The 20,408-nt window shown below is 40.6% G+C and overlaps 2 protein-coding genes across 6 annotated transcripts in view; one reads left to right on the top strand and one right to left on the bottom strand.

The window, feature by feature from the left end:
* Nucleotides 1-2,544: 2,544 nt before the first annotated feature.
* erich1 (glutamate rich 1) lies at nucleotides 2,545-12,489 on the bottom strand. Its single transcript, XM_074660153.1, has 6 exons — nucleotides 12,175-12,489; nucleotides 10,770-10,916; nucleotides 10,432-10,578; nucleotides 6,970-7,371; nucleotides 5,024-5,218; nucleotides 2,545-2,825 (listed from the first exon to the last, which is right to left on the bottom strand). Exons 1-6 carry the CDS (start codon nucleotides 12,191-12,193, stop codon nucleotides 2,725-2,727), a joined length of 1,011 nt encoding a protein of 336 aa, XP_074516254.1. The 5' UTR covers nucleotides 12,194-12,489; the 3' UTR covers nucleotides 2,545-2,724.
* dlgap2a (discs, large (Drosophila) homolog-associated protein 2a) overlaps nucleotides 10,499-20,408 on the top strand; it is a 204,586-nt gene continuing 194,676 nt past the window's right edge. For 4 of the 5 annotated variants that reach the window (XM_074660151.1, XM_074660145.1, XM_074660148.1 and 1 more), the window contains exons 1-2: nucleotides 12,373-12,512; nucleotides 14,802-15,004. Coding sequence is in view for 4 of the 5 variants with exons in the window: in XM_074660145.1 (XP_074516246.1) it covers nucleotides 14,987-15,004 (18 nt within the window). In the remaining variant the exon portion in view is untranslated. Of the gene's footprint in view, nucleotides 10,623-12,372; nucleotides 12,513-14,801; nucleotides 15,005-20,408 lie in introns of those variants that run through there. The other variant, XM_074660144.1, reaches the window with a different exon arrangement.

Here is a 20,408-nt window from a genome sequence, read left to right as displayed (position 1 = left end):
TGCCAAGTGGGTTGATTTGGATGTTTTTCTGTTGATGTTGAGAAAGGCTTCTCCTGCCATGTCAGCAAATTTCTTTTAAGCTTTAATATCCTTCCTGGCCTCGGGGTCCTCGACTCAGAGTGAGGTCTTATAATGAGGTAGCTGTGCTGATAACGTCTCTCGCTGGACGAGAGGAATTCTCTCCAGTGAAAGCAGCCAACAATGACCTTCTCCTCATCTCTGGTAATGGGACCAAATTCTGCCTCGCAGCTCATGCATCCATGAATACTCTCAAAGTCTGGCACTAATGCTGCAAAGTCATGATGCCACTGAAACTTGTGATGCCTACTGGGTTTTATGAACAAAAATAAAGCTTTTAAAGTACTATAGGAGAAAAACTAAAACCACTAATGACTTTAATGCTAGACAATATAAAACAGGCAAGGTAAAGCAATAATATGAACGAGACCAAGAGTCTACATGCTAGCTGCACTGTGAGGCTATACTAAGGCACAGCAATGCTTTGACATACAACGCATGCTCACAATTACAAGGCGTACATGCGGATGTTTAGCAGGTATAATATTTACCATGTTTACTGTCTTGGTTTGGTGTGTTAGCATTCTAACATTTTCTAATTAGCTATGATGATATGATATGATGAGCATAGATGTGGGTCATACTACGCCTACTACGTTGTAAAAGTGAGAGCAAAACTAATTTTACTAATGTAAAACTGAATGAAACGTTACGTTTTGAACACAAACAAAATTGCTTCTTTAGGTTTAGGCAACAAAAACACTTAGTTAGGTTTAAAACATTGTGTATTGGCTTAAAATAACCGTGTTTCAAAAGCGAAACTTAACGCTTGTTGGTTTATCAGGGATGCGAACCTGGGTGAAAGATCGCAGCGTTTCACGCCGTCTACAGTGCCTGACTTCCGCTTCGGCTCCTGTCATATTTACTACGGTCGCTAGAGGTCGCTGTCGTGTTCTTTTATACCTTAATTTGGTGATCTATCATGTGAATAGATGATAAAACCTAATATTGGGTGTAGTAGGCCCCCATTGACCCACATCTATAGTGCTTATATCGACAGATAAGGGCTATTTAATGGCCTGATAACAGTGTAATCGGCTGATTAAGGAGCTGAAACTCACTATAAAGCTCATTAAAGCTGCAAGCAAACTTTCACATTGTCATTTGATACCTTGTTATTATATAAATACTGATTATACCCGCTTTGAGTGGTAACCAAAGTTATTCATTCGTGTGTGTACCAAATTTTGTGCCAATATATCCAGTAGAATTTGACATATTTTACCTCAATATATGAAAAGGTTGACCTATTGGTGGTGCTAGAGGAAATATCAGGGGATCACCGAAGTTAGGATTTATGTTCTCGGTGCCGTGGATATCTGTACCAAGCTGAATGGCAATCCATCAAATAGTGGTTGAGATATTTCAGTCTATAAGTGGTGGTTTGAACAACAGACAGACCAGCATCCCTAGAGCCACACCACTTAAAAAAGTGCATTAAAACCACTAATGATCACCTTTATATTTATATTATATAAGCATGTGAGGTAATGTGCTCTTTGCCCTTATTGTCTCCTCTGGCTGTGGCTAATGTCTGCAGAATGAGCCCCTGAGCTTCCATCAGACAGCACCTGGTGCGTCCATCCATGAATAGAGGCCACAGATGGCGGCCCTCATGCTAATTGTTCACCACTGATAAGTCTACAAACCCTCAGAGCTGTGTGTACCAGTGTACAGAATAACCTGCTGGTGTCAGGTGGTGCATCCCAGTTCTGGAAAGACAACAGTTTTTCCTCTAGAGCTGTTCGTGGCAGTCAACTCTCACTCAGGTCACCGCAATGTTACCGTCCAGCCGAGATAATTCTCTGCCCTTTTCCTGAACTCATCCCCTGGCATTGACTCATGAGTAAATGTATTAGAATAGATAATCTGAGCTGTAGACAGGTATGGGGATGCGGCAGGTTAAGCTACCGTCTCCCCAGGTGGTACTGGTTCCCAAGGTCCATCAAGAACAACATACTGTGTTGCTATATTGAGTGTGCAGTTAGATAAGGGCAACAACAACAACAAGTGGTGTGAGGATCAAGTAATAATGATGAAGTATCATCAGTATTGCCTCTCTGAAGACTATTAATTAACCCGGTGAAGTTAGGTGAAATTTAAAAAGGCACGTGGAATAGCAAGTTGGTCAGAAATTGATTCGTGGGGAGTGTAGTGTAGATAATTGAGGAGCTATTAGGTTAACTGGCTGGGTTTAAATGTCATAACATCTGCAAAAAATACTGCAGAGCTGACATTTGGCTTCTCTCTTAGAAGGTTAGGTGAGGAGCACGGATGTTATGCTAATACCAGTTAAATGTTCGATTCATTTACTCTACATAAAAAAACAACTTGGCTCGGTCGATAATGACAACTTCAAGCTTACTCATGGCGGGCAGAGGGATTTGCCCGGCTCAGGATTAACTGGCTTTGTTTTGTTCTTGTACAATACAAGTCATGAAAACGGATTAGACAAAAAGGCATAGATCAAATGGCAAAAAAAATATTTAATACAAAAAATATTTTATGCAGCATCATGTAAAATTCAACATTGTGAAATGCAGTTTATGAGTAGAACATTTCAGGAACTTTCTTGAGTGATAATAGAAGTATAGAATAGAAATAATCCCTGAGTAGAGTCTCTGTGTTTCAGTGTGACTCACTGTCTCATGGGTGCATTGTAGAAAGCTCGGTCTTCTTGTCTCGTTGCATGGGGAGAATGTCTGTGATCCAGTATTGGAACAATGAGACGACTGCAGTGGTTTCCTCTAAAACACAAAGAGACAAAGAGCAACATTTCAGTTACAGCTGACAACAACACAATACCAGAGGAACAGTCAGTGTTTCCACCGAAGAGACTCAGTTGCTTGTGTATTTTCACCATAATAAATCAAAATCCCACAGCAGCCAGTGTTCAAATGCACTTCCTAGCTCTCTGCATGTAGACGCTCGACCTAACACGTCTGTCTCTTTATCTTTCTTTTACTTGTTCTTGAAAAGTTTGAATTAAATTTAGTGAATCTACTCAGAACATAAAATGGACATTATAAAAGGTGAGCAGTCAAGCCAATGTCATTCAAGAGAGGAACAGTGCAGTGGGAGCAGTGAGATATGCTCAAAGGAAATCTGCAGTCAATTGATTGCTACTGCAAGGGCAGATAAAGCGAGGCGAGCTTTAGTGGACTCACTTGAAGAACTTTAAAAGGCACACCTCTCTATAAGCACATGGATTAGCTCCTGCATGGCAGCGGATGATGTGGGTTACATTAAAATACAGAATGCTGCTTTAACAAGGTGGATGGTAATCAAACATATCAAATAATCAAAAATTGTCACACCGCAGCGATTCATTGCGAAGTCAAATTCAATCATGTTAAGTCAAATACGGCAAGAATGTAAAGTAAGTACAAATTAAATTGTGGAGATGTAGCTGGAGCCTTCGCCTATAACGCTAACATAGCAAAGGTGAGTTAAAGGGAAACGGAGGGAAGCCGAACATCATTCATTGGCATGTATCACCCACATTGCAACAATATAAAGCCAGTTGAAAATCAGCAAAGTTTCTCTTTAAAAGGAACAGTGTGGAGGATTTAGCAACATTTAGCAGACTGAAACTTCTCCCGTGTGCCTAGCGTGTAGCACAACTACTGTATGTACGGTGGCCGATGTGAAAACGCGAATTGCCCTATCTAGAGCCAGTTGTTGTAAGAGTAGCATAGGTCATTGGGAGCAGAGCCAGTGCGTGGAGTGTGTGTGTACGAGGGAAGTGAGTGGTGAAGCGAGAGAGAGAGCGGCGGCGGCGATGGGAGCGAGTAACGATATTAATTTGCTTGTCCGTTGTGGGCTACTGTAGGAACATTGCGGTGCAACATGGCAGACTCGGTGGAGAGGTCCCGCTCCCTATGTAGATACTGTATATACGACTCCTTCTAAGGTAACAAAAACATGACTCTTAGTTTCAGGTGATTATACACTAAAGAAAACATACTTATTAATATTATATTCCATTCCCTCCAATAGATCCCCCTAATTGTTACACACTGGTCCTTTAAGTGAAGTGAAATCTTTACAAACTAGAAAGATTCATTTACAAGGAATTCTGCTCCGATACAATCTGCTGGTGGAGTTGCAAAAAAACAGCATTTATAAACAGTGAATTGAAGCATGACTCATACAATATGAGGCGGGTGTGGAGTGTGGAGTGTGGGGGGGGGAGAAAAGCTTTCAGGCAGCTGTGGAGCAGGTGCATGGCGAGGATAGGCACAACTAAGGAAGGCGGTCTCTACTTGCGAGATAGCAAACTGAGAGTTGTCTTGGCGACGGGGACAGGCAGACGAGCGGCACTTTGTGGCCATCGATTCGGCGGTGGCCTGAATCTCCTGGCTGGTCTCTCTCTCTCTCTCTCGCTCTACCTCTCCCTCTCTTTCTCACACAAATACACTTGTCTGCGTGACAGCAGCAAAGTCCCCGCTGATCCTATTATGCAGCCAGCTAGCCAACCATGCTAAAGCGCTAAAGCACAAACACACACACACACACACACACACACACACACACACACACACACACACATGCACGGGTGAAAACGTGTCTGGGGACTCTTGAGTTGTTTTGGCTGTTGTGACAGGGTAAAGGCAAGATGAGCAAGTTGAAACATGTTAGTTAACTCATAGTGGAGGTCACCTGTGTGTGAGGTGTAACATGGGCAAGAGCTGCTCTAGTATTTGCAAATCAAGGACAGGTACGTACAGGTAAAGGCTGATGAAGGCAAGTAAGGGCAGGTATACTCAGGTGAACAATAAATATCAATGTAAGGGCGCACAATAGAGGGCAAGCGCGGACCGACAGAGGCATGTATTAACCTGCTGGGACGGATCAAGGAAGTGTCTCGGGCAGATCCCAGCAAGAATAGGCCAGTATGGCCGGGGATGACAACAATTAGTACAAAGATTGATGCATCACTGACCTGCAGACATAGAAGAAGTGTTGTAGAGCTCCTCCAGTGCCTTTTGCAGTTTGTCTGTCTGTTGCTTCTGAACAAAGGCCTTGAGACTGTAGAGCTGCTTCAGGACAAAGGTGGGCTGGCACCCGCTGGTTATGCCGCTCAGAAGGTCATTCACTGTCCCAGACAGGAGGGGAAGCTCGTCTACACGCAACGAGGCTGGAGGAGCAGGGAAGAAGTGAGAGGTGGTCTGTTAGTTAAAAGCATCAACATCATAATTTAGTATTTTTTATAATATTAGAGGAGAATAATCCAACTGGAGCTGACAACACCTTGAAATGTAGCTTTATAAATTGCACCGAATATACAGAAACAGTTGTTTAATACATCATTTTATAGCTTTACTTGTATAACCGTTGCCTCAGCTACACTTAAAGGGATAGTATGGGTGTTTTGAAGTGGGGTTGTATAAGGTACTTAACCAGAGTCAGTGTATTACCTACAGTAGATGACAGTCGGTACGCCACCAGTTTGGAGAAGCAGACAGGAGTTACCGCAAGGAAGCAAAGCAATGTACTGCTGTGGACGGGGCCGGCAGCAAATGTATTTTAGACACCTAAAAGAAAGGCCCACCTAAAAAAATCAATATCCGTATAAGTGTAGGCTATATTTAGAATATTTTCACTGCTTTATTTTGGCATCAGAAAGCCTTTTCCGATGGGGAACTGAAGCTGTTGTATCCATCTATGCTCTCGCCAAAGCCACCAGACTCCTTTGAAAAAAACTGTAATTTTACCTCACAGAACACGGGGGGGGGGGGTTGCTACCGTACTACCGTAGCCTCAATCAGTTAGTTTGTTTGTCCTGGTTGCTTTGGTGAGAGCATAGATAACAGCTTCAGTTTCCCGGAAACATAGACTGTATAGGTGTCTCACGGCAAGGCGTAAAATATTCTAAATATAGCGTACACTTAAAGTGATATTGATTCTTCTTTAGGTGGCCCTTTCTTTTAGGTGGCTGAAATACGTTTCGTTGCCAACCCCATTTACAGCAGTACATTGCTTTGGTTCTGTGCAGTAACTCCTGTCTGCTTCTCCAAACTGGGGGCGTGCCGACTGTCATCTACTTTAGGTAGTAAACTGACTATGGACCTTATACAACCCCACTTCAAAACACCCTATCCCTTTAACTGTCTAGACTCTGTGTCATCACAATAGAGAAAACATCACTAGCAAATGTTTTAATTTACAAAGCTCATATCAGTGCAGTCTTGCCATTTATTATAAGTCTCACTGGCTGTTCCGAGGTCGGAGGAGCTTTCACTTATTCACTTGACACTGGTCATGACCTAATCTTAAGTATACCCACCGTTTGGCAGGATTTTGTATCGTCAGTCTGCCGCTCATAACTTTTATAATATCTGAAGCATTGTAACATTTGTAATAGTTGTCTATCTTGGCTTGGTTTCATTTTAAGTAAGTGTTAAATAAATCAAATCTGTTGACAATGATTACTAGCTGGTACTCAGACATCTGGAAGCTTAAAAAAATGCTCACACATTCAAGTTTCTCCATCACTCTAATGGCACTGCAATTTTAGCTATTACACTTTCATCCAATTACTGATGCTAGGTTTTTGACTAGTTTCCTGTTTAGTTCATGCTGGCGCTGTCACATCATGTCTCCAAAAAGCACAGATGTGCTGTGGCAGAAGTGCAATGAATTCTGTTCAACATGTTTTCAGCATTTGGCAGAATTTAATTATGTGTTTGCAAACTACATCTTAGAAAGCCATCAGCTTTGCAGGATCTAAAATGAATAGAAAATAATCAAACTATTCCTTGGCAGGGTGTTCATTTTCCAAATATTAACACTGGATGAGCACAAGCTGGAACGACGGCAACAAGATTTAGCACAGAGAACGTACGAAACTAGCTGATCCAATAAGGCACCGCTCTGATCAATACTCACAATCTGACATATAGATTTCCATTGTTTTCCTGAGGAAGTCTGACACCTCAGCAGCTCTCCTCTCATTATCCTCCTCCTCCTCCTCCTCTTCCTCCTCCCCATCTTTTCGGTATGTGAACTCCAGGGCAGTGGCCCGGGGCATCAGACCCATGGCGAGCAGCTTCTCTTTGTGCCGTTTCTTCTTCAGCTTCCTCTTCTTGTTCTTGCTAATGCGCTCTCCTCCCTCATCCTCCACAGGTGTCTGATGCTGACCTGTGCTGGACTCGCTCACCGGAGCTGCTCCATCTTTCCCAGAGTCTTGGCTGAGGACTGGTTTCCTTTTCTTTCTCTTCCTTTTTCTTTTCTGTTCTTCTTCCTCTTTATCTTGGTCTATTTCTTCGTCGTTATCATGGACGCTCTCCTCTGCGGACAACAAGATCATAAACTCTTGGATTAGTTTAAAAACATTGTTAAACTTAATTAATGCATTGCTAAAATCAAAAATAAATAAATAAATTACTCGATAAATAAATGTCACTAAATGTAGCAAAAATAATACTAAAACTAAATGTAGTCATTAATGAATTGATAAAATGTGACATAAATTGATATTTTCTATTTTAATTTGCTTCTTTATTTATAAAATAAGGGGTGAAATGCACAGAGGAAATCGTGCATAAATAAATAAATGCAAATAACTTATTTACTTACTTAAATTTAAAAATTACTAAAAATAAATACATGAATAAATAAAAGGGAAAATTAAACATAAGAGTGAATAAATAAGGGGAATTAATACAAAGGTAAATAAAGAAGTAAATGAAACTACTTAAATTATTTTCTTAAATTTTAGTTTTTTGCATTTATTTTCTATTTTATTTTAAATGTATGTATTTATTCATGTATTTATGCATTTAATTATTTATTCCTGCACAATTTTTTCTTTGCATTTCACCCCTCATATTATAAATAGATAAGCAAATTAAAAACAGAAATATCAATTTATGTCACATTTTATCAATTAATTAATGGCTACATTTATTTTTAATATTATTTCGCTACATTTAGTGACATATTTATTTATCGAGTCATTTATTTTTTCATTTTGGCAGGTTCCGTCCTCCATATTAAACAGCATCAGAATTAAAACTTTTAGATTATTGTGTTCACATTGTTAAAAGAAGAGATTCTATGTCACATATTAGAGGTGAGTGGGCAGCTCTGGGTGGTTTCTAGTAATGTCCAATAATGTGGCAGCGAGGGCTAAGAGATAGCAGGTTTCCTTCCAGCCAATCACTGCACCAGCTGATTCCATTAATTAGACCCTTCGTCTTTTTAGCTGATTGCATTTTAATAAGCACTATCAGCTGGTGTGGTTACTGATTGAAAAGATTACCTGCTGAATAACATAATGGAAAAAAACTTGAGACAAAGGCGGTTAATAAAAGTACAGTGGAATCAGTACAGTGTATGTGTGCTGTTATGTGGTGCCTCTTGACAGAATAGTAGACAAAATCCTCTATTCTGTCTTTCTAATACTTTCTGTAATGATTATGCACAATGGAGTCTACATCCCACATGCTGCTTGCAACAATTTCCCTTATTCTGAATCCAACACTCTGATGAAAGACTAAATAAAAAAGGGGCCAACGCTCAGGTTAAGTACCACATTCCTCCTACCTTATGGAAATCATCATTAGAGCTCCTGCAGTTCTATTTTAGCTTTGCAGTTTGATTTCTTTTTCTGTTGTCTTTCACTTTGTTTCCAGGTAAAAAATGCTATCAGTGTTAAATCTCTCTTCTGTTATGCCTTATATTACTAAACCTTGAATTTAATGACTAGAGCTTAACTGTGAGCCCACACAGAAACTGAGCTCTTGCTGGCTGAGCAGCTCCCTCTCCACCTCGCCACATCTCCCCTCTGCTTAACAACTCAAGAGGCATTAAGAGGTCAAAGAAACCAGCTCCCATCGAATTCTTAGTGACCCGTTCACACTAGCGAGCAATGAGCTGGATCGCAGCCAGAACATAATGCAGCGGAGACAGTGGCAGTGCAACAGCAACCAATACTGAAAAAGCAATTCAAGAGAGAGCCGATTGATTTAGTCTATCATGGACTGTAGTGACGACTGACAAAAGTCCGGACTTGTCTATATGAGAATCAGAGAAGCAAAAAGTGAAAATGAACTCGAACTTGCTGTCATTTTGTTACTCAGCTGATAGGTCATCTGGGCAGCACTGTACTGTTTGCTGCAGTCATGTGAGCGCACTCAGTCGTATCTTTTCCAGAGCATGTAAGACATTAAGTATTTATGGTGGTAATTTTTTATTAATTCTGTGCTTTTGTGGCGGATTAAAAATTAATCAAAGTATTTCACATCAATGTGTTGCTCAGCAAAGAGGAACAGAGAAGTCCTTCAAGCCTAAATGCACTTCTTTAATGGCCACATCTCTCAAAGAATTGAGAAAAACACTTATAATAGGGAGTAAATATAATGTCTTGTCATGATAACTTAAAGACAGTAGTGCACACTTGTTTTCTCTGGTAGCCAAAGGAAAGCTATTAACTATCACAGCATACGTCAGGTAAAGTAACGCAGAATCAGCTCAAAAAATAATTGACCAGAGCCCATTCTTGAACTAACTGAACCCTACAACAGCAGTTAATTATGGAAGAAGCTTTTAGATGATTTATGTTTCCATATCTTGTCGGAGACAATGAGTTCAGACTGCACTGGCACAGTGTAAACACAGTGTGGAGATATATCTGGTAATTCAAGACAACCATTCTATAATATTATATTGATGGACTTATTCAATTTATGAAGCCCAACCCACCCAGGCTGAACTTAAACAGGACTTTGGATTGCAATTCCCATCGAGGCTCGCTGCCCACAAAGTCAAAAACGTGTTCAATTAAGGCGCTGTTAGGCAGACGAGTGCAATTAATCAACGTTAACCTCATAATTTATTCTAGTGGGCACCTTTAGACGCTCCACTCAGCCAACAAATCGCTTCTATTTCATTGAGGTAAAGCAGAAGCCTGTCAGGTGGATGGAAGTCTGCATTAAGGAGGATGATGAGTACAGGGACACGTGTAATGAGCCACGACTCTTATTACAGTCATGATCATTCCACCGGTTCATGAAAAGAGAAAGTGCAGACGGTGGGAGTGCTGACAAAATAAGCAGACTTTAAATGATTCATATCAACTGCAGCGTGAATAAGTTTACTCTGACAAACAACACATTCAATAGATGGATGAAAGTGAAAATCAGCCAGGCTCAAACACCATCAAGTTCTCCTCAGTTCAGAAAATTGAATATCACTATCTGTTTCCCTTAACTTGAGTGGCAGTGCCAATCAAGATGAGTGACTTTAATGCGTGAGAGAGACATCCTGGAGAAACCCCATGCAGTAAATCTCTCCCAGCTTTATGGTGCACAGCACAAGTCTGTAAATGTAAGATTATAGTTGTCTTACCAGCTGGGTCCTCTGCACTATTTATGCTTTCTAACTGGGGGAGTGTGACGGATTTCTCTGTATCTGTCCTGTCGCCCGCAGGAGGAGGTAGAACCGTGTACATCCGCCTGCCTGGATTGGCTGCACTCGGTGTCGTCCCTGCGTCTCCTGAGACACACATGACAAATAAAAGAAGGTTATAAACCTCCATGGTAAGTGCAGCAGGGTGGCAGCAATTCTGCATGTATGGTGTATTGGTATGTTAATGTGTGTATTTTGAAAAAAAGGGAAAGTGAATTTCTTTTTCAATAAATAGGACTTTAGTTTAAGTTAAACTGGTGAACTGAATGTGATCTCACCATTGGCCGTGTCCTGTTGAGAGGCTTTGCTTTTCACATAGGTTTTTCTTGATAGGGCATCTACAATGCGTGGTGGGCTGGGTTCCTTCTCCGGTTTGGGTTTGGCAGCTGCAGGGTAAAGCTTCTGGAGTACTTTTGATTGAAATACTAAGTGACAAAAGAAAAAGGAAAAAAACAGAGATACACTACCTGTTAATCTAATACATTGTAATGTCAAGTATTATCTTAAATTTCATGCCAAAATCTAACAGTTTAACAATGCAAATCAAATATAGTGTGGGCTTCATACTTGAGGAACAAAGCATGACCAGCTAACCAACAACCTTGAAACTGGTGCTGCTTGATGAGTCATGTGCATGTTGTATGCCTACTACTGCTATAATATTAATACTACTACTACTCATAATAACAAAAACAATAATAATAATAGTAATAATGGTTATAATATACTTTGTAAGGCACAAAGTTTAAAAAGCGTTACTGATCTAGTAAATATTGGTTAATGGTCCCATATTATAAAAAGTGAGATTTTCATGTTTGTTTATTATAAAGCAGGCTTAAGTCCTATATAAATACTGTGAAAGTATCGAAACGCGAAATCCACAGGGAAATCCACACAGCCCGTATTCAGAAACTCTGCATTAGAAACAAGTTTTTTTTTGCCCATTTGTGATGTCACCAATATACAATATTTAGACCCTTTACACAATTTTAAATGTAAACATTCTAAATGTGTCCCAGTTTATTTCCTGTTTGTGGATATGAATGTCATCAGCTGACAGGAAGTACACATGGACCCAAGCTGTTGCCTAGCAACGCAATTCTGTTGCAATTCCGTCGCAATTCCATCAAAATACACTAAAACGGAGCGTTTCAGACAGAAGGTAAATACAGGCATATTCAGGCCGACAGTATGAGGAAAATAAAGGTTTTTTTGAACATTACAGCATGTAAACATGTTCTAGTAGAAACACAAAATACAAGTATGAACCTGAAAATGAGCATAATATGGGACCTTTAAACTATGACATAGTTGCTGTCAGATATCACCAGAAACCAAGTTTTACAGGATCTGCAAATATATATATATATATATATATATGAGCCTTTGTCTATATATATATATATATATATATATATATACATACACGTGGGTTAATTGACTTTGTATTGTACTTAAAACTGACTAGTTATAATATGACAGTCGCCCCACGTGCATTTGTTTACAACATAACGTTAGCTGGAACCCACTTACCGCGAGACTTAGGCCGCTAGCCACTTTAAGTAGAACCCAGTTATCGCGAGACTTAGCTAGCTAGCTAGCCACGTTAGCTAACTAGCTACTTGCATATTTGAGTTTTTATACGACATTAATAATGTTGTCGACGAAACTAGTGAAGCTCACCTTCTTTCCTACGTGCCATATTGCCCTATATACATATAGAACATATATATAGACAGAAACTTCAATGTAACATGTGACTAACGTTATAGATAATGTGCTAGCATGCTAGCTGAGTTAGCTTCCCCAGCCTGCTAGCTCGACTCATTACAGATGTTTAAACAACATCACACAGCGGTGCAATAACTGAGCTGTGCAGCGGTCCGTGTTAAAACAGCTAAAGCAATGGCTAGAGTTAACTATACTTTAAATAAAGCAAGTCAGCTACGCTCCTCAAAGTGCAGTAATGCTCGGACTGCTCCTGCTGCTCCTCTCCCCTCAAGCCACGAGCTGATAGACTGGTGAGACTGACTGTTGCACTCTGCTCGCGCCGAATCACATTCAAATTAATGTCAATTTAATGTAACCACAGTTGTCAGAGAAGACTTGTAGCCTGTATATCATACACCAATACATTGTTTTAATCGGTCGAATCCGTTCTACAGTTCGGCATACAAAGCAAGCCTTGTTTAGTTGATGTATGTAGAATAGCATAGCAATCTTTGGAAGTGCTCCACCACTTTGTATTTGATGAAAAAGACAGATAGTATAATAAGTCCACATTTTATAGAGGCTAATTGAATGAATGAATGACTTTATTTCGAACATAAAATAAATAAAAACAGATACAAAATAATAACAAACAAAACAAGAGTAATAATAAATATACAGGTGCAGCTCAACAAATTAGAATATCACGAAAAAGTTCAATATTCTTTATAAGTTATTTAAGAAAGTGAAAATGTAATATATTATAGACTCATTGCACATAAACTAAAATGTTTCAAGCATTTTTTAATTTTAATTTTGATAATTACAGCCTACAGCTCAAAAAACAAAGAAAAAGTTATCTCAAATTATTAGAATATTTCATTTTGAGTTTCAGTAAATTACTATTCATACAGAATAAATACCGTGTATCTCTCAGTCTAGTTCAGTACACACAGCCACAATCATGGGGAAGGCTGCTGACTTGACAGAAGACAATCATCGAGACCCTCCACAAGGAGGGTCAGCCACAGAAGGTCATCGCTGAAAGGGCTGTTAGCAGAGTGCTGTATCGAAGCATGTTCACGGAAAGTTGACTGGAAGGGAAAAGTGTGGTAGGAAAAGGTGCACAAGCAACAGGGATGACCGCAGCCTTGAGAAGATTGTTAAGCAAAGCAGATTCAAGAACTTGGGAGAGCTTCACAAGGAGTGGACTGAGGCTGGAGTCAGTGGATCAAGAGCCACCACTCAGAGACGTCTTCAGGAAGCAGGCTACAGCTGTCACATTCTTTGTATCAAGCCACTCCTGAACCAGAGATAACGTCAGAAGCATCTTACCTGGGCTAAGGAGAAGAAGAACTGGACCATTGCTCACTGGTCCAAAGTCCTCCTTTCAGATGAAAGTAAATTTTGCATTTCATTTGGAAATCAAGGTCCCAGAGTCTGGAGGAAGAGTGGAGGGGTACAGAATCCAAGTTGCTTGAAGTCCAGTGGGAAGTTTCAATAAGTCAGTGATGATTTGGGGTGCCATGTCATCTGCTGGTGTTGGTCCACTGTGTTTTATCAAGTCCAAAGTCAACACAGCCGTCTACCAGGACATCTTAGAGCACTTCATGCTTCCGTCTGCTGACAAGCTTTATGGAGATGCCGATTTCCTATTCCAGCAGGACTTAGCACCTGCCCACTGTGCCAAAACTACTACCAACTGGTTTGCTGACCATGATATTACTGTGCTTGATTGGCCAGCCAACTTGCCTGACCTGAAGCCCATAGAGAATCTATGGGATATTGTCAAGAGGAAAATGAGAAACATCCAACCCAACAATACAAGTACCAAGTATTGAGTGTATAAATGCACATACTTTACAGAAGTTGGACATTTCTGTATTGTAAATCCTTTTTTTGATTGATCTTATGAAGTATTCTAATATTTTGAGATACCTTTTTTTTATTTTTTGAGCTGTAGGCTGTAATTATCAAAATTCAAATGAAAAAATGCTTGAAACATTTTAGTTTATATGTAATGAGTCTATAATATATTACATTTTCACTTTCTTAAATAACTGACCTGTATATATATTTCAATACCCCTTTCTCACTTCTCCTCCAATAACTCATATATCATATAATGATAATATAATATATAAACTATCCCAAATTTATTTACATCCCAAATTAAATATATGAACAGCATCCCAAGTTTATTTACAACCCACATATCCATCCGGAGTTAAAAAGTAGATATAAACCAACCCTTATCACAACTCTTCCTCATCTATATACCTCCCAAAAATATCTTTTTTGTATACCTTTTTAAAGTGATTTATATTTATGCTCCGCTTCAACCCATCACCTAACCCATTCCACAATTCCACCCCACAGACTGAAATACACATACTCTTCTTTGTTGTAATTGCATACTAAATGCAGAATGAATTACAAATTGTGACTCAAAATAGATCCTAAGTCACTTTTGCATGCGTGTCTCCCTACCAAAATAGTCAAGGACAGTTTCTATTGCCAACTTTCTTTCATGAAGTGTGGTGTGAGAGTGCCATGCATCAGACTAGAGCTCCCCATGTGTTTGCATCCTGTCATTACAGCTGTTAGGGGCGTGTGCACACAGAGCCAGCTGTAGGACGGGGTGGTGGAGGCGAGATGAGAATACTAAGCAGGCACCTCATGGCTCAGCATCAGCACCGGGCTGAGTTAGGATTTGCGCACCCTCCAAACTTGGCTTGGGACCTCAGCATGTGAACAGGCTTTGCAGGAGGAGGATCCACCTAGGATGTCAGCTCTGAAGAAGGTAAAGCATCCTCTCTCTCTTATTAATCTTTGAGCACTCCTGAAATATGACATATGCATATGTTATCATCTTACAGTGATTGAGAAGATGTGTGCAGTAGTGAAAAATGGGTGTGTTTAAGCAGTTGGGGTTGCAGGATATTCTTAATTGGGATATGGTAATTAGACTTTTGGACTACTGGCTTTTTCAAATTGATAAAATTGTAAAACCATTCCATAATTATTTAAGCTATAATAAGTACAAAAATGCAAATTTATTTAAATATGGCCAGGCATCACAATAGACAAAATATGATTTCTGCATCACTTTTACATGCATTTTGTTCACCACTCCACCACCACCACCGATTCGCCTCATGGATGTCATTCCTGCACTTACATTCGTCCCTGAGGAGGTTTGGATGAAGGATTTCATGCAGAAAAAAGCCCTCTTAGTACAAGGCTAAACTTCTCAAATGGATGTTATGTCAGGTCTGATCTCCCCCAGACTCCTCCTGTTGTGCACTGTCACATAGTACTGTATGTAGCATGTCGACTGTAGTCTCTGTGGGTGTGTGAGCTTCACTGACTGTATCTGACAGAGCCCAAACCCAGCGCCTGGCAATCCTGAATGAGAGTGGAGCTCCATACAGCTTAAAGAAAGAAGGCATTGGATGAGCTGTAGGTTTTGTAAGAACCAAGGTAACTACACAGACCTATGTAAACATGTTACATAATACCTTGCAGTGAACAAGGCATTGAACAGCATATGCACAATTCCCATGAGGCTTCTGATTCATCAAGTAGTGAGAATGTGAATGGGTGATTTTCTGGTGTAGGAATCAAGCCTCTTCTGTTGTTGGGATTGTTGCAAGATTAGAAAAACTTAACTGCCTGTTTGCAAAAAAAGCTTGTCACCACTGTCAGTTGTACCCTGACACATCGTGTTGTTTAAGATTCAGTGCAGTCGCAAGTATTGACGTCTCAGCTCCAATAGATTCCCGTGATTGAGCGACACAAAAAGAAGGGAAGTTGTGTAGAATGCCTGCTTCAGCACTGCTGCCGAATCCGCGGCAAATACACAGCACTCAGCACACACTGTGAGTGACAAAGTGCTGGCTGCCAGCGCTCACATAGTCAGACATCATAATCACAGAGGTGCTAAAAATAGGAGAACATATTCATTGCAATGCCTTAGAAGCTCAATGGAAGTTATTGCTGTTCGCTCCCCCGCAGCTAGAAGTTTTACCAAGACGCTCCTGGCTGTTGTACTCTCCTACCCTGCTCAATAATACAAAAAGTCTGTATTTTTAGACAGTAGTGGTCAGCCAGCCTTTCTTCAATGACACACAGCTGCTTGGGTGAAACTTTGATGAGTATGTGAAGGACGTTTTCACTCACTAGGAACTAAACTATACATGGAAATTGCATTTTCTGCCATAGTAACACAAGCGTGTTTATTTCGGGTCCTAGAAAAGTGTCCCACGTTCATTCATTATGCAGGTGGCGAGAAGTGCTATAGAGCAGTGGTAGTGGCAGCAAGCAGTCAGTAGCAAACGTAATTACTTTTAATCAATAAGGACGGAGGGTAAATGACAGTATCTTTGTGTGTATACATTGCCTGGGTGTTTGTGTGCAGTATGCATATGTAGCTTGTGTATACTTAAAAAAGAGGGAAGCTGTGGGTGGACAGGTGGCATGTGGCAGGGTGAGAAATACATGTCACCTCTGTTAGTCCTTATGTGACTGAAAAATAAATTACTTGTCACTTGCCAGCTTCAGGGGGGGTCCCACCTTTCACCTCATCCACATCACTCCCTTTGCTTTAAACCAGCCTTTCCATGAAAACCTGATGATTCACAAGATGGAGAAATCTCTACTCATCTTACAAGGCAATTTCTTTACTCAAAAAGAAAGAGAGCCTTATTAAAAGCTATCACTTGCGCACAATAATAAAGGACACAAAGACTAATTGGAAACTGACACCATTTCCCCTCAGAAGCACTTTGCAATTGAAGGTAGCTCGTTTCAGGATATTTCCAGCGCCGCTGTCAAATTGCTTGCATGCACAAGTATGGCACACACACACACACACACACACACACGCCCACACAAACAGACTCTCACAGAGTTGTCAATGGGAAGTTTGTATGGACTTTGCCTACTTGGCAGTGACATGATAAGGCTCTCATAATCTGTTTGAAGATGCATGGAAAACTTGAAACGCTACATTTATGCGTGTGGAGATGCAACCCACGGTCGCACGGAAAGGTGTGTGAATTCGGCTTGCACGATATGAGGAAAATATGCATTGTGCAATATCATCGTTCGGTATTGCGATGGCGATATGACTTGCGATAAGTAAACAAATATTGAAGTGTGCATATTAGCTATATTTTAAATATAACTACGCTGAATGTTGTTTCTAGAGCAGCAACAATAATGTTTACAACAACATAATCACCAGAATTTTAAGATATGTGGCAAACTGAGCTAAACACTTAAACTACATATAGACAGCTTTTGTTTTAGCTTGTGTAGCCGAGGGTTACGTTGCATATATACATTATGATAATAACACGGAGGCAGTTTTGCGATGTGTTTATCACGCATGTTCATATCGCGATGACGAAAATACGATATATTGGTCAGCACTAGTGTGACTGACATGCGCAGGGCTAAAGCGTGTGATAAGAACGGCGTTCGTGCTTCAGGCGTGTCATTTTCACGCCATGTAGTCTGATCTGACTGCAGTGTAATGACGTAGAATAAAAGGGGAGAAAGACTGCTTATGGCGAGCTGGAGGGGAGGTTGATGGGTCCAACAAACACAGGGCTTTCCACCAGGAGACCAGTGTTTTGTTTTCCAAGTTACGTTAGTGACGTTTGTCACGTGGTTTCCGTATGTATTTTACTTATTTTACACACTTATTTTAAGCCAAACCATGACGTCTTTCCTAAACCTAAGTGAGTAGTGTTCTTTCTAATGGTACTGCGCGTTAATACTCTTGTAATATTCACGCCTCGGCAAGGCAAAACATGACACTGACACGCTATCCTCTGGTGGACAGAGGGCCTATTACACGCTTTGTCAAGTGTAATTTTGGTCTACGGGGGAGAGGAGCGGCGGTGGATGTAGACAAGTCTGACTAAAAGTAAATGTTCAAACATTCAGCAGGCTCTTTTCTTATTTATCCACTCATCGTGACCGATATGATTCTGCTTTCTCCCTCCATGTCCCATTCTTCTTATCTTTCTCGTCTCTCACTTTCTCATACCTGCACATGCATCTTATTCACCTTCTTTCTTTCACTCTGTCTCTCTTTTATGTCTCTATTCATTCCCTGATGAATGCCACCCACACACACACACACATCTGTAATAGTTTGGCTCCAGTTTGGGAATGGAGGGGATGGATTGGTCTGAGCTTTATGAATCTAATAATGCACGAGAGACAAGTTTGTGTACTGTATATGCTGTACAGTATGTGAGTCTTTGCGTGTGTATACCTGTGCACCAACACTATTCAGTTAATCACCCTTGTGCTGCGGTGGGCACAGATGTTCCAGGCAGGTGGGTGTCATTGCACATCCTCCCAGTGTTACTGTTACTGCAATAGCTGCCACCTAGCCATAAGTCAGACGTGACTCATTACAAGGTCCATTAGCAAGCTGGTATTCTATCTGTAACCTTTTCTCTCTGTTCTAATTGCACAGTCATAAATGACAGTTTGATCCCCGTTGCTAATATCATCATTCATGATGATTTTACCAGGCTGCCTTTGTCGGCCAGACGAGTACATTTTCATCATAGCAGCAGCTTTCTTTGAAAGTTTTGCACAGCAGAGAGAGGACTGCCCATGTCACTCGGTATGCCTTTGAAACTCTTTGACTGGAAACAAAGGTAAATCATCTCATGGTCTAAAAGGAATTATAAATGCGTCCCTTAAGGCCCACTGTGTTAGCACTGTCAAAATGTGAAATTTAATACTAATGCAAGTGAAAGACCGCGAGCAACTCTGAGTGTTCTTGAAGTCTGCCTTGTAGAGTATAAGTCCTAATACCATTATCGTTGGCGAAAGGCCCAGCTCTTTTACAACCGAGTCTTTACCAGATCCTTTAAACCGGGCAATGAACTTGAATATATATGCTTAATAAAGTAGCCCGCTCTACCAAAGGACATGGAGGCAGCAGATTTTGTGATTGGAGCAGGTTTAAGAGATTTGATTAAGCTCCAGAGAATTACTTAGTGCTTTAATCGCCCCGATGTGGTCGAGCTGTTTAACATAAATGGTAATTTTCCTTCTAGTTTTACCTTGTTGCTGTTGTTCAGGGACTAAATACTCTGCATCATGTGTGTTTTCAGTAAAAGTCAGAAATCAGTGCCCATGGTTGTATGCTGCTGTTGCCATGATTACAGTGCACCTTGGTGGGTTTCACCTTTGAGCCATTTCCACTATTCCCCTCCGACTTTTGGCATATGCGCTTATGGCATCATTATATGCCACTCACGTAGATGATCTCTTAATGCTCCACCCTTGGATTTTTTGGTGAGAGCTTTGACCTTGGTCCAACCCTGCAAACACATCCTTCCCTGCACTTTCCAGATGCACCACTTGCCTCCATGCATGAGCATCTGCTCAGCTTCAGCTTTTCCCTTTCATCTACATGCCTACGCATGTCTCCGGTGGTGCGAGTTTTAAATGAGTGAAGTTAAGTAAAGGCCAGCTGAAAAACTATGCGTATTAAAGTGGTATCTCTCTGACTGAGATTGCCGTAAAGTTCACATTTCATATTATTGTTTTTCCTATGACAGTGGAGGGTATGGGATGCTATATGTAATGAAGGCTACACATTTTAGAGAGATACATTCGCACACAAAGCTTTGTGAAACCAACAGTTGTGATTTGCTACTGACATAGTGTTTTTCATTTTTGAAGCCCTAGTAGGGATGTTAATAATTAACCGTTTGCCGACATTAAGAATTTTGACTGATTAATGCAATCAGTTAAACGATTAAAATAAATATTAGAAATTAAATAAAAAGCTGAGCAAAACTCAGAGGAGCGGCTTGTCACTTAAAGGAGAATAGCTGGTCCACATTGACAGCCCACCTTAAGTGAGTCTGAGCCGGTGTTGCAAGACGTGAGCTTGGCTTGGGTCTTGAGGAGTTGTAGCATATATTCACCCAGAAATAAACTGTACACACACTGCACTGCTACATTCACAGCTATAATGCCACCGACAACCCCACACTCACCGCCACCACACACACACGGCCTGTCGGACACTCACTAATGTTACGCTGGGCTAACAGACCGTATGTGTGTGAGTGTGACAACGGTGAGCATGAAGTTATCAGTAACGTTATACCTGTGAGCGTAGCACATACGCACACACGGTCTGTTGGACACTCGCTAACGTTATG

The sequence above is a fragment of the Sebastes fasciatus genome, chromosome 15 (assembly GCF_043250625.1).
Source record: "Sebastes fasciatus isolate fSebFas1 chromosome 15, fSebFas1.pri, whole genome shotgun sequence".
Lineage (NCBI taxonomy): Eukaryota > Metazoa > Chordata > Actinopteri > Perciformes > Sebastidae > Sebastes > Sebastes fasciatus.
This window is presented reverse-complemented; position numbering and strand designations above follow the sequence as displayed.

Excerpts from the sequence above, each read along its gene's own strand:
- erich1 (XM_074660153.1), bottom strand. Across the intron at positions 10,579-10,769 it reads TCAACAGGACACGGCCAATG|GAGACGCAGGGACGACACCG; the intron begins GTGAGATCACAT and ends TGTGTGTCTCAG. Across the intron at positions 5,219-6,969 it reads GGAAATCTATATGTCAGATT|CCTCGTTGCGTGTAGACGAG; the intron begins GTGAGTATTGAT and ends CTGCTCCTCCAG.